This window comes from Hypanus sabinus (genome assembly GCF_030144855.1).
Source record: "Hypanus sabinus isolate sHypSab1 chromosome X2 unlocalized genomic scaffold, sHypSab1.hap1 SUPER_X2_unloc_4, whole genome shotgun sequence".
In the NCBI taxonomy this organism is placed as follows: Eukaryota; Metazoa; Chordata; class Chondrichthyes; order Myliobatiformes; family Dasyatidae; genus Hypanus; species Hypanus sabinus.
In genome coordinates, this window is record NW_026779004.1 from 464,188 (window position 1) to 478,888 (window position 14,701).

Genomic DNA, 14,701 nt, shown 5'->3' on the forward strand with positions numbered 1-14,701 from the left:
TTAAATTGGAAACAGATGTTCTCAGGGAAAGGTACGGAAGAAATTTGGCAAATATGCAGGGGATATTTGTGTAGAGGTCTGTATAGGTAAGTTCTAATGAGACAAGGAAGTTATGGTAAAGTACCGGAACCGAGATGTACGAAGGCTGCAATAAATTTAGTCAAGAAGAAAAGAAAAGCTTACAAAAGGTTCAGAAATCTAGATAATGTTAGAGATCTGGAAGATTATAAGGCTACTAGGAAGGAGTTTAAGAAGGAAATTAGGAAAGGCAGAAGGGGCCATGAGTAGGCCTTGGCAGGCAGAATTAAGGAAAACCTCAAGGGATTCTACCTGGGTTTCAGCACTTAAGTTACAGGGAAAGACTGAACAAGTTACTGAACAACTAGAGGACATGATTTGAGAGTTAGGGGGCAAAAGTTTAAGGGAAACACGAGGGGGTATTTCTTTCCTCAAAGAGTGATAGCTGTGTGGAATGAGCTTCCTGTAGAAGTAGTAGAGGCCAGTTCAGTTGTGTCATTTAAGGTAAAATTGGATAGGTATATGGACAGGAAAGTAATGGAGGGTTATGGGCTAAGTGCGGGTAGGTGGGACTAGCTGAGATTAAGGGTTCGGCACGGACTAGGAAGACCAAGATGGCCTGTTTCCGTGCTGTGATTGTTATATGGTTATATGTTATAAGTTAGGTCTTTATTCCTTGGAGAGTAGAAGGTTGAGGTGGGACTTGATTGAGGTATTTAAAATTATGAGGGGGATAGATAGGGTTGACGTGGACAGGCTTTTTCCATTGAGAGTAGGGGAGATTCAAATAAGAGGACATGTGTAGAGTTAGGGGGCAAAAGTTTAAAAGTAACATGAGGAAGGATTTCTTTACTCAGAGAGTGGTAGCTGTGTGGAATGAGCTTCCAGTAGAAGTGGTAGAGGCAGTTTTGATATTGTCATTTAAAGCAAAATTGGATAGGTATATGGACAGGAAGGGAATGGAGGGTTATGGGCTGCTTGCGGGTCAGTGGGATTAGGTGAGCATAAGCGTTCAGCAAGGACTAGAAGGACCAGAAGTGCTGCAAATGTTATATAATTATATGGTTATTCTACATGTATGTGAACAGCAAGAGGATAAGACGTGAAAGAATAGGACCTATCAAGTGTGACCGTGGGAAATTGTGTATGGAATTGGAGAAAATAGCAGAGGTAATTAATAAATACTTTACTTCAGTATTTACTACGGAAAAGGATCTTAGTGATTGCAGTGATGCCTTGCAGCAGACTGAAAAACCTGAGCATCTTGATATTAAGAAAAAGGATGTGCTGAAGTTTTTGGAAAGCATCTAGTTGGATAAGACACCAGGACCGGAGGAAATGTACCGCAGGCAACCATGGGAGGCGAGGGAGGAGATTGCTGAACCTCTGGCTATGATCTTTGCATCATCAATGGGACGGAAGAGGTTACGGAGGGTTGGGGGGTTGCGGATGTTGTTCCTTTATTCAAGAAAGGGAGTAGAGATAGCCCAGGAAATTATAGACCTGCGAGTCTTACCTTAGTGCTTGGTAAGTTGATAGAGAAGATCCCGAAAGGCAGGATTTATGTACTTTTGGAGAAGAATAATATGATTAAGAGAGGTCCGCATGGCTTTGTCAAGGGCAGGTCGTGCCTTACGAGACTGATTGAAATCGTTGAGAATGTGACTAAATATATTGATGAAGGAAGAGTAGTAGACGTAGTGTAAGTGGATTTCAGCAAGGCATTTCATAAGGTACTCCATGCAAGGCTTACTGAGAAAGTAAACGGGCATGGGATCCAATGGGACATTGCTTTGTGGATCAGAGCTGGCTTGCCCATAGAAGGCAAAGAGTGGTTGTAGACGGGTCATATTCTGCATGGAGGCCGGTGGCCAGTGGTGTGCGTCAGGGATCTGTTCTGGGACCCTTCTCTTGGTGATTTTTATAAATGACCTCGATGAAGAAGTGGTTCATTTGTTGATGACACAAAAGTTGAAGGTGTACATTATGTAGAAGGCAGTCAGAGGTTACAGCAGAGACTGACAGGATGCAAAACTGGGCTGAGAAGTGGCAGATGGAGTTCAACCCAGAAAAGTGGTTTATTTTGGTAGGCCAAATATGATGGCAGAATATAGTATTAATGGTAAGACTCTTGGCAGTGAGGAGGATCAGAGGGATCTGGGGGGTTAGAGTCCATTGGACGCTCAAAGCAGCTGCGCAGGTTGACTCTGTGGTTAAGAAGGCGTATGGTGTATTGGCCTTCATCAATCGTGGAAAATGAATTTAGGAGTCGAGAGATAATGTTGGAGCTATATAGAACCCTGGTCAGACCGCACCTGGAGTATTCTGCTCAGTTCTGTTCGTCTCACTATAAGAAGAGGAGATGTGGACTGGATTGAGGAGCGTGCCTTATGAGAATAGTTTGAGCGATCTCGTCCTTTTCTCCTTGGAGCGAAGGAAGATGAGAGGTGACCTGATAGAGGTGTACAAGATGATGAGATGCATTGATCGTGTGGAATTGAATTTAGGAGCCGTGAGGTAATGCTGCGAACCATATAGGACCCTGCTCAGACTCCACTTGGAGTACCGTACTCAGTTCTGGTTGCCTGGATGTGTAAGCCATAGAAAGGGTGCAGCGGAGATTTATAAGGATGTTGCCTGGATTGGGGAACATGCCTTTTCAGAATAGGTCGAGTGAACTGGTCCTTTTCTCCTTGGAGCGAAGGAGGATTAGAGGTGACCTGATAGAGGTGAATGAGATTATGAGAGGCATTGATCGAGTAGATAGTCAGAGGCTTTTTCCCAGTGCTGAAATGGTTGCCATAAGAGGACACAGGTTTAAGATGCTGGGGAGTAGGTACAGGGGAGATGTCAGGGGTAAGATCTTTACTCAGAGTGGTGAGTGCGTGGAATGGGCTGCCAGAAACGGTGGTGGAGGCGGATTCAATAGGGTCTTTTAAGAGACTTTCTGATAGATACATGCTTAGTAAAAGAGAGGGCTATATGTAAGCCTAGTAATTTCCAAGGTAGGGACATGTTCGGCACAACTTTGTGGGCCAAGGGGCCTGTATTATGCTGTAGGGTTTCTATGTTTGAACCCTATAAGATTGGTTGGACATGACCTATCATGCACAAAGCCATGTTGACTATCCTTAATCGGTCCATGTCTATCCAAGTAATGATACATCCGGTGGCATAGAACACCTTTCCAATTACTTTGCCACCACCCTATAATTTTTCGGTTTATTTTAGACCCTTTTTTAACCAGCAGATCAGCATTGGCTACCCTCCAACCCTCTGGTACCTCACCTGTCACTGAGGATGACTAAATATGACTATTAGGGCGCCAGAAATTTTTGACATGCCTCCCGTATGGTTCGAGGAAACGCCTTGTCACGCTCTGAGGATTTATCCACGCTGATTTGCCTCAACACCACAAACACCTCCTGATGTATCACACACGAAGAGGCCAAACACCAATACCTTACACAACTTCAACATGACATCCCATTTCCTGTCTTCAATTCTTGAATGAGGGTTTAACCTTTCCTTCATCCCAATTGCCTCCTTTCTCTTTCCCTGATCTCTGTTCCTTCTCCACGCCCGTCTCCCTCTGTGACAGATCTGAGGAGTAAAGGGTCAGAGGGGATGTTTGTTGCCATCGTGTGGAGGAGGACCCGGTCCTATCGAGCGGAGAGACAGCTGAGAGACAGCTGCGGATGAGTATTGTGAAAGAAGGAGAAGGTGGGGGTGAGCGGAATGAAGGTCGCAGTGGGACGAGTGAGGCAGGAGGGAGCAGCGGGGATTGGCGGAGTAAAGTGGAGTATGAAGGGATTGAGTCAACGGTAAGGTGTTTAGAATGGAGGGAACCAGGAGTACAAAAATCGAAGGGAGGGTGGAAGAACGGCCTGAAGGGCTAGCGAGCAACGGAGGAGGTGATGGAGTGCATGCAAAGGGGAAGGATGGGCAGAGGGAAGGGAGGGGACAGAGCGAGGTTGCAGGAGGAGTGACAGGATGGTGTGAGGAACAGGGGCGATGGAAGGCGGTGGCAAAGAGAGGAGAGAGGAAAAGTCGAAGGAACAGTATGCAAGAGGTCTGGAAAGGGAGGGAGGGAGGGAAGGTGGAAGGGAGGGAGGAAGTGGATAGAGAAATGGGTATGAGTGAGGGGACGCAGAGAGAGCAAATGGAGGGCAGAGTAGAGGTGAGAGAGGGAGTGGACAGAGATTGAGGGGAGGGATACAGAGGAAGGGGGGAAGGTTACGGTGGGAAGTACCAGGACAGGGAAGGATTAAGAGAGAAGGTGATAGAGAGAAGTAGGTGAGGGAGGGGACAGAGCGAGGGGGAGGAGAGCAGGATGGAGGAGGGAGAGAGGGAGGGAGGATGCGGACGGAGAATCAAGGGAGAGGCAGAGGGAAGGAGGGAAGGGTTAGAGGGACGGGGTGAGTGAGGTGACAGAGGGACATCAGAAGGAAAGATGTAGGGGCAAAGACAGGATCCAGCCGATGAAGGGAAGGGAGAAGAGTATAGAGAGATTGGGGTGAGTGAAGGGATAAGGAAAGATGGAGAGAGAAGAGGATGATGGGAAGGGAGGGATGGAGATAGGGACCAAAGGAGGGAGATGTAATGGCGGGGATAGGGAGAGGAGGATGACGGTGGGGACACAGATGGGGGAGAGGATGCAAGACAGAAAGGAGAGGGAGGGGGAGGAAAGAGGTAGAGAGATGGGGCTTAGAGCGGAGAAGGGGTCAAGGAGGGGAGGGGAGGGAGAAGAAAAAGGAGGGGTCAGAGAGGGATCAGGCGAGGGAGGGAGGAGTGTAGAAGGACGGGGATGTGGACTGGACGGGAGAGGAATGTACAGGGATGTAGGATACAGGGGATAGAGAGATGAAGGGGAGGTAGAGAACAAGGAGGGAAGGGAGGACGGTGGGAAGAGAAGGGAGCAGAGGGGCGGGCCAGAGGAGGGAGGGAGGAGGAGATAGGACAGGGAAGAGGGAAGGAACAGGTCGAGGAGACGTGAAGTAGGAAAAAGATGTGACAGGGATGGAGGAGATAGAGAGATGGGGGTGAGTGAGGGAACACGGAGGGACGGAAGGATGGATGGAAGAGCGGGCAGATGGGGGCAGATGGAAGGACCAAGGGAGGGACAGAGGAAGATAAGAGGGACAGGCGTGGGAGGAAACACGGAGAGAGGGAGGGTAGAGCATAACAGAGGGGGAGAAGGACAGAGCGCATAGAGAGATGGTGAAAGATGGAGCAGGGAGGGAGGAGGGATGGAGGGAAGAGCGAAGGGGGAGTCGAAGGAAAGGACCTGGGGAGGGAGGGAGAAATAAGATAAGAGGGACAAGGGAGGGAGGTGGCAGGGAGGGAGGGAATGGTGAGGCAGCTCAGATGGAGGGAGGCAGGGACGGAGATAGGGTGAGGAATGGTGGAAGTAGAGGGTTGGCGAGGTTTGAATTGCAAGGCGGAGGGGAGTGGCCAGGAGAGGGAGGGAGAAAGGAAGAAGACAGAGCGGGAGTGATATAGTTGGGATTGGAATGGTGGAGGACAGAGTGATGAACAGAGGGACTGGAGTGAAGAAGGGCAAGGAGCAGGGGACGAGGGAGGAGCGATGATTACCGGAGGACAACGCACCAGTGTGATGGGCGAAGGGGGGCAGGACACAGGCTGCGAGGGGGATTGACGGAGGCATGGGACAGAGGGATTTGGCGGGATGGAAGACCGGCTGCCGTCTGTACTGCGGTAACTGTTACCCCCACTCACTCCACCCTGTCAGACCACACTGCGGTACAATACCCTTCCCAAGCATCGCGACGCCGCCTTCCAGCTCTCGGCCGAGATGAGGAGAACGGGTGACGACACCGACGGAAGCATCATCAACATCAATGTGACGTGAGTGCGGGATACGTCAAAAGTGGGAGTGAGGAGGAAGGTGGGGCCGGTGGGGCTCCCATTCGCGGCGCAACGTGGGACCAGTGTGAGAGAGGATCAATGTTTCCTGTGGGTGATTTCACTCGATCCCAACCGTTGGTCCTGGGAGCAATTGACAAGACGCCATCCATGTTTCACAAGATCACAAGACAAAGGAGCAGAAGTAGGCCTTTGTGCCCATCAAGTCTGCCTCGCCACTCCACCATCAGCGAAACTATTTTTCCATCTAGTTCCAATTTCCGGCTTTTTCCCCAAATCCCTTGATACCCTGACTAATTAGATACCTATCAATCTCCTCTTTAAACACCCTCAATGATTGGGCCTCCACAGCTGTATGTGGCAACGAATTCACGAATCCACGACCCTCTGGCTAAAAAAAAATTCTCATCTCTGTTTTAAATGGGTACCCTCTAATTCTAAGACTGTGACCTCTTGTCCTGGACTCACCCACCAAGGGAAACAGCCTTTCCACATCTACTCTGTCTAATCCTTTCAACATTCGAAATGTTTCTATGCGATCCCCTCTCATTCTTCTACACTCTAATGAATTCAATCCAAGAGCCGACAACCGCTCCTTATATGTTCGTCCCTGCATTCCAGGAATCATCCTAGTGAATCTTCTATGAACCCTCTCCAACATCAGCACATCCTTTCATAGATAGAGGGCCCAAAACTGCACATATTATTCCAAATGGGGTCTCACCAGTGACAGTGCTAGATCGCCTGCGTGTGTCTCTGGGAGTAATTCCAAACATTCTACCATGTTCCCTGGGAGTGATTTCACGAAATCCCAAACGTGTGTCCCTGGGAGTGATGCCCCAGATTCTGTCCATGCTCCCTGGGACTGTTTTCTCTAGAGCCCGACCGTGTGTCCCTGGGAGTGATTCCCCAGACCCTTTGCGCTTGCCTCTGGGGGTGATTTCACTGGATTCCAATCTGGAGCCCTTGAGAAGGATTCGTGTGTCTCTGGATGATTTCACTAAATTTCGACCGTGTGCCTCTGGGAGTGATTGCCCAGACCCTGTCCGTGTGTCCCTGGGGATGATTTCACTAGGTCCCGCCTGTGTATTTCCTGTGAGTGATTTCACTAGAATCCACAGTGTGTCCCTGGGAGTTACTCCCCAAGCTCTTTGCGTGTGTCCCTGGGAGTGTTCCACCAGATCCTGTCCGTGTTCCCTGGGAGTGATTTCACTATATCCCGAGCGTATGTCTCTCGGAGTGGTGCCCCGGACTTTGTGCGTAGTCGCTGGGAGTAATTTCACGATAATACGACCATGTTTCGCTGGAAGTGAATCACTGGCACCTACCCATGTGCCAAAGGAGTGATTTCACTCAATCGCAACCGTGTGTACCTGTGACTGATTCTCCAGACCCAATCTGTGTTCCCTGGGAATGATTTCACTAGATCCCGACGGTGTGTCCATGGGAGTAATTTTACTGGACTCCGGCCGTGTGTCCCTGTGTGTGATTCCTCAGATCCTGTACATTTTCCAAGGGAGTGATTTCAGTAGATCCGCACCGTGACTATGTTTGTGATTCCCCTGCTCCCGGCTGTTTTTACTGTGTGTGATTATTGAAAATAACCCTCTAAGAATTGCTCTCCAACAGCGGCTGCTTTCTGCCCTTCTCTCCTTAGGTACGTCGGGTCTCGTAACGTCTCCAACATGGTCATCGTGGATGTGAAGATGCTTTCCGGGTACTCTGCTCAGGTGAACAGAGGGTTTGCCCCAGGTGCTCCTGAACCTACCTGTGGATCCAGGAGGGTGGGTAGTGACCTCTCCCCACTCCAGTCCCACCAACACCGTACGAACAATTGGCCGCCCGCGTTCTGTCCGTCAGGGGTTTGTTTGTAAGACTTCCCATCACCATCACTGAGCTGTCCCTAGTGCTGGGGTATTACTTCGAAACAGCGACCGTCTGTGACCTGCTGAGTCGCAACGGTATCTTGCGTGTTTCTTCCGATTTCCCGCATCTGACATCTCTCCGTGGTATCTCCAATCCCGGGTCGCCAAGGACGCCACTGTGACGTAACGGCTGACGTAATGTTACTGCAGTGTTGGCGATGGCACTTCTATTTCCACCATCTGATGCAGTGTATCCCCTCTGCCCGGGGCTATGTGGGTTTCCCCGGGAGCCCCGGTGCCCTCCCACACTCCAAAGGTGCGTAGTAACACTGCGGGCCACCCCCAGCACACCCTCGGACTGCGTTGACAGAAAATGACGACAGAAATGACGACAGTAGCTCGCTTGAGTCCGCTGTCCTGGGCCACTCTTTAGCATGTCCCGAGAAGTAATCCACCTTGTTGATAAATTCTTCCTCTCACAAGGTTGAGAACTTCGTAGCTTCTGTGGGCCTTTCCATAGCTCTCGTATTTTATCGGATAGGGCTGCCAGCCCGTGACCAACCCCGTTCCTTTACGATATACATTAGCAATCTGGAAGAGGCGACCGAGAGTAGTTCGCTGATGACACTAAACTGAGTGGAAAAGCGAAATGTGCAGAAGATACGGACAGTCGGTAAAGAGAAATAAATCCATTAATTGAGTGGGCAAGGGTCTGACAGATGGAGTACACTGTTGGTAAATGCGAGGTCATCCACCTTGTAAAGAAAATGGAAGATCAGATTATCATTTAAATGGCAAAACAAAATGCAGCATGCTGCTGTGCAGAGAGACTTGGGAGTGTTTGTACATGAATCACAGAAGGTTGGGTTGCAGGTGCAGCGGGCGATCAAGATTGCAAACGTTGCGCTTCATTGGTAGAGGGATTGAGCAGAGAGCTTATGCTGTAACTGTACAGGCTACTGTTGAGGCGGTATCTCGAGTACTGCGTGCATTCCTGGTTACCTTACTTGAGGAAGGACAAACTGCCTTTGGAGATGGAGCAGAGGAGATTCACCAGGTTGATTCCAGGGATGAGGGGGTTAGACTATGGGCACGGATTGGCTTTAAGATTAAGGGGTGTGGATTTTGGACGGAGATGAGGGTGTGAATCTGTGGAATTCTCTGTCCAATAAGCAGTGGAGGTGACATCAGTACATTATTTTAGACAAGTTTGGATAGACGCATAGTAGGGGAATTAAGAGTTATGGGGGGAAAGAGGTAGCTCTAGGAGACGAGTCCATGGCCAGCTCAGCCATGATCGTATTGAATGGCAGGGCAGGCTCGACGGGACAAATAACCTGTTTCTGCTCCTACTTCCAATGTTCTGATGTTCACAGCCGGGCTTGGGACCGCCTCGGGCAGAATTAAAGAAGCAAAAACAACGTTTGATCTTTCTAAATAACTCTCCCTCTGCTACAGAAGCCGTGGCATCCTCGTGTGAGCCGGTCAGAGACGCAGGACGGGCACTTGTTGATGTACATCCCCGAGGTGAGTGGCGAGGACCCCGTCCCGTCTGTCTCAGCTTGGTCTTGACGGTTGGGGGAGGGGTGGCGAGTCTGGGACGTTGGGGAGCAGGAGATATGCGGAGAAGATCTCGTATTGAATCCCCAACCCACCGCTCGCCCTGCAGATGGAGAAGCTCCAGCCGATCGAACTGTTTGTTCCTCTTCACCGGGACCTCGTTGTGGAGAACCTTCAGGACGCCTACGTGACCGTCTACGACTACTACGAGACGGGTAGGCACCTGGTCTCTCCCTTAGTCCTTCCGAACCACCCTGCAACCGGACACACCTTCTCCCTGTTCCCTCCCCAGCTGTTTCTACCCCACCGCGCTCTCTGCAATCCCACTCAATGTCACTCCTTGCACCTTCAGACCGCTCGGCACCTCTCCCTCCAATCACTCTCCTTACCCCCTCCATATCCCTCAACACGTTCCCTCTGCCCTACCATCCACATATTCACTCCTCTGTACTCACATCTTCACCTCTCCCTCAAACCCTCCGTATTCTGTTCCACATATTCTCGACCTTCCACTGTCACTCCATCCACTCGCTCACTGCATCACATCCTCCCATCCAACTCCTCTCCACCTGAGCCGCTCCTACTCTCCGTCCACCCCTCTGCGCCCAGCTCCCCTGATTCTCCCAATCTGTCGCCTCTCGGTCCCCCCACTCGCTCTGCACGCCCATCCCACACAGCCCCGGGCCCAACGCCATCCTCCGTCCACATCTATGACTTCCCTGCACTCACGCTCCGTCAGCTTCTCCTCACCCTGTTCTGCTCAATCACGTCCTTGCATCTCCATTGCCTCCTACCCCCTACTCTGCCCTACTGCCACACCTTCCCCCCGACGTCTCCTGCAGACCCTCCATGCTCTTGCAGAGTGGCGTCTCTTCCCCTCCATCTTACTCCCTTTATCTCCCCTCCCTTCCTCCAGCCCATATGACTATTGAATCCATCCCATTTTATCTCCATCAGACGAGGGCGCCATCGTTGGATACCGCCCGCACTAGGTGAGATCCCGCGGAGACCCTCCCTGCGCGAGGGCGATTTGGCGAGTTTACAGGTTACCACCAGCCCCGCACTCCTGCCTACCGCTGTTCGCGCTTCCCTCCTACCTCCCTGACACCATTATTCAGGCTGGATGCGGCCTGCTTCTGTAGGCATATTCCTATCCAGGGTCAGCATACAGAGGGGGTTGGTCATGTATGAGGTCCTTCCAACGTTTACTGAGGGGTGCATTAGAACAAAGGGTATCTGGGAATACAGGTCTGTAATTCGTATAGAAAGCTTTTGGCACATTGAGCTTCAAAACATTCATTTAATACAGGAGATGTTGAAGTTGTAGAAAAAGTTCATGAGGTCTCATTTGAAATTCTGGTCAACTACCAACAAGCAAGAATAAAAGAGTGCAGAAACACTTTACAAGGTTGTTAGAAGGTTGTTGGTTTGTTGGGAGTTCAATATAAACTTTTTCACCCAGAGAGTTGTGGATCTGTGGAATGCTCTGCCTCAGAAAGCAACGGAGGCCAATTCTCTGGATGCTTTCAAGAAAGGGTTAGATAGAGCTCTTAAAGATAGCGGAGTCAAGGGATAAGAAGGCAGGAACGGGGTACTGATTGTGGATGATCAGCCATGATCACATTGAATGGCGTTGCTGGCTCGAAAGGCCGAATGGCCTACTCCTGCACATATTGTCTATTGTCTATTATAAATAACGTTACAGCACAGTGAAAGCTCTTCGGTCTACAATGTTGCTGGGCCTTGAGGCACTGGAATTTAGGGAAATGTGGAATAGAGTAGGACTGGAAGATTCTGGTGAGATTCGATCTGGGTATACAGAATAATGAGGGAAATGATGAAGGGTCAAAGTGAAATGTTTAAGGGGACCATGACGGGGAACCTCTTCACTCAGAGGGTGATGAGCGTGTGGGACGATCTGCCGGCCGAAGAGATGGATACGATTTTGATTTCAACAGTTAAGTCTGGATGAGTATATCCAGGTCGGGGGGGTCTGGAGGACGATGATCCCGGTGCAATCAATGGGACTAGGCAGAGTTACGGTCGACAAGGTTTAGGAGGATAGCGGTAGTCAAAGGAGATGTTGACCCGCTGTGTAAATCCGAGGAGATAAAGGTTGAAAATGGTCTCCCCTCCCGCACGCAGTTACGCACCGACAGGCCAAACGCTGGCCAGCGGTATCAGATCTCCCCAGAGACCCACAAAACGGTGACATGAAAAGGCGATTTAACAAAGCAACTCAACGCAGGTTGAATGGACGGATTCTTCGCGGTGAAGAAGAAGAGAGAGATCTTGGGTTCTACGTCCACAGCTCCCTCAAAGTCGTCAGGGAAGTTTACAGGGTGTTTACGAAGGCGCATATGATGTGTTGGCCTTCATTAGTCAGGGGTTGAGTTCAAGAGCCACAAGGTAATATTGCAGCTCCATAAAACCCTAGTTAGACCACACTTGGACTATCTTGTTTAGTTCTGGTCGCCTCAGTTATCGGAAGGATGTGTAAGTTTGAGATGTGCAGAGGAGATTCGTCAGGATGCTGTCTGGATTAGAGAACGTGTCTAATGAAGATATGTTGAGCGACCTTTTCTCTTTGGAGCAAAGCAGAAGGAGAGCTGATTTGATAGAGCTATACAAGATGATTAAGAGTCACAGATCAAGTGTATGGCCAGAGACTGTTTTACAAAACAGAAATGGCCGATTCAGGGGTGGGGGTGGCACAGTTTCTCGGTGACTAGAGGAATATATACGGGGGAATATCAGAGATGGACACATGGATGAAAACAAATTGAAGGGTTATGTGGGAGGAAAGGATTGGATTGATCTTAAAATGTTGTCATAACACAGTGGGCTGAAGGACCTGTACTGTTCTATGATGCTTGAACATGGAAAAGTACAGCACAGAAACAGACTTTACTCTAAGATTAATCCATGGTTTCAAGCTAAGATTAGTCTTTGGGACCTGAAGGCTGAAGGACAGATGGTTGGTGACTGATGGGTCTCCTAACGTATCTGCCTCTATCACCAAACCTGACAGGAAGTACCACGCACCCACCAATCTCTGTGTTAAAATCCTATCTCTGACATTCCTGCCTGTATTTTTCTCCAAACACCTTAAAATGTGTCCCATCACATTAGATATTTCCCCCAACTTACGGAGCTGGCAAGAGTGCGGGAGATTGTGAAAGATGCTGCTACCTATCGAGGGCCAGAGTTACATCAAGGTGATAGGTAGCGTTGGACTTTAATCCTTGGAGAGCAGAGGACAGAGGGTCGACATTGCAGGTGCATATCAAATTCTGGGGCCATAGATGAGGTGGACACTTGCAGAGTTTATCCCAGGGAACGGATCTTCCAAAGGCAGTACTGGTTTCCTGAGAGAAGGGAAGAGATTTAAAAGGGGACTGCAGGGTGATCATTTTCGCCCAGATGGTGGTGAGAATACGGAATGAAATGAGCTGCTGCTGGTGCGGAGACAGGGACATTAACATCATCAAAAGTCCTTTCAATAGAAGTGGCTTTAAAGATTAAAGATGATCTTCGTCACAATTCCGTCAGACAGAGAGCGAAACGTGTCACTTGAGTCAGGGAGGTTCGTGCTGGGGCCAGCCGGCAACTGTCAACGCCCTTCTAGCGCTGACGTAACATGTCCATTACTTACTAACTCTTGTGGCACAGATCATCCTTAATCTTTAAACCCCCTCCGTATCGAAAAGCCTGTGATCTGTGGGAGGAAACCGGGCACATAGAGGAAACCAGCATGGTCATGGAGAGAACCCCCAAGCTCCTTTCAGAGAGCGGCGGGAATCGAACCTCGGTTGGTGATTGCTGGCCACGGGAAATGGTTGGCATGGACAATCCTGTATAATTCGGATCCATTTCTTCCATTTCACAGCGGAGGATCCGACTGAAACGCGCTGACTGCGGCAGAAGAGGACATTGCTCCACAAGAGCTCAGATCAATGTTTCAGTAACTTGCAATCACTTCTAATAAATAAATGCCTTAATCCATCATTGTCATGCTGTATCTCTGCACCCTAACACAGGTTCACACAGAGACTCGGAATTATCTATGGAGACAAGCAAGGTCTTGAATAACTCCGGCAGATCTTCACTAGAGGAGAATCAGGAAAATTAAGAACTTGAGGGGTTGGAACTGCTCCGTTATTTCCTCAGCGGTTTGAACAGGGCAGATCTGCGCAAGCACGTGGACGTCGGCCAGCGGCAACAGCGAGAAGAGTTTAAAAAGAAGACAGCTTTATAGCGGGCGTCGGAATAGACCGAGACAGAGTAGGACGGCTTTGGCTCAACGGGGGTTCGGTGATAAAGGGTCGAAGCGGGGCAGGTTACTTGAATAGAATACAGACAGAAAGTATGTGTGGTGAGACCGGTTTTCTGTACTCGGTGTCAGATGTGGGAGGTCCTGGAGACTCCCAGCCACCCGGACGGTAACATCTGCACCAGGTGCGTAGAACTGTAGTTCCTTAGGGACCGCGTTAGGGAACTGGAGATGCAGCTCGATGGCCCTCGTCTGGTCAGGGAGAGTGAGGTGATAGAGAGGAGTTATAGGCAGGTAGTCACTCCGGGGCCTGGGGAGACAAATAAGTGAGTAACAGTCAGGAGAGGGGAGGGAAAGAGGCTACTGCTAGAGAGTACCCCAGAGGGTGTTCCCAACTAACAAGTACTCCTGTATGAGTACTGTTGGGGGAGACGACCTACAACAGAGGTCGCGCCTCTGGCACAGAATCTGGCCATGTGCAGAAGGGTAGGGAAAACAAAAGTATGGCAACAGTTAGGGGGTCGGACAGGCGATTCTATGAACGCAGGAAAGAAACGCGGATGGTAGTTTGCCTCCCAGGTGACAGTGTCTGGGATTCTTCTGAAGCGGGAAGGAGAACAGCCAGAGGTCTTGGTACACGTTGGTACAAACGACGTAGGTAGGAAAACGGAGGAGGGCCTAAAAACAGACTACAGGGAGTTAGGAAGGAAGTTGAGAAGCAGGACCTCAAAGGTAATAACATCGGGATTACTGCCTGTTCCACGTGATAGTGAGAATAGGAACAGAACGAGGTCGAGAATAAATGCGTGGCAATGGGGCACTGACTCAGATTTTTGGATCATTGGGACCTCTTTTGGGGCAGGTGTGACCTGTACAAAAAGGACGCTTTCCGCTTGAATTCCAGGTGAACCAATATCCTGGCAGGGAGGTTTGCTAAGGCTGTTGGGGAGAGTTTAACATAGAACATAGAACATATAATATTACAGCGTATTACAAGCCTTTCGGCCCACAATGTTGTTCCGACTCTGAAACCCTGCCTCCCATATAACCCCCCACATTAAATTCCTCCATATACCTGTCTAGTAGTCTCTTAAACTTC

General features: G+C 49.7%; 1 protein-coding gene across 1 annotated transcript in view; it reads left to right on the forward strand.

The window, feature by feature from the left end:
- The window catches only part of LOC132385893 (murinoglobulin-2-like), a 103,993-nt gene extending 90,671 nt beyond the window's left edge, over nt 1-13,322 (forward strand). Inside the window, exons 32-37 of the mRNA XM_059958130.1 lie at nt 5,771-5,886; nt 7,562-7,688; nt 9,228-9,296; nt 9,439-9,544; nt 10,287-10,321; nt 13,219-13,322. Coding sequence (XP_059814113.1) covers nt 5,771-5,886; nt 7,562-7,688; nt 9,228-9,296; nt 9,439-9,544; nt 10,287-10,321 — 453 coding nt within the window. The 3' untranslated portion in view covers nt 13,219-13,322. The remainder of the gene's footprint in view (nt 1-5,770; nt 5,887-7,561; nt 7,689-9,227; nt 9,297-9,438; nt 9,545-10,286; nt 10,322-13,218) is intronic.
- Nucleotides 13,323-14,701: the final 1,379 nt, after the last annotated feature.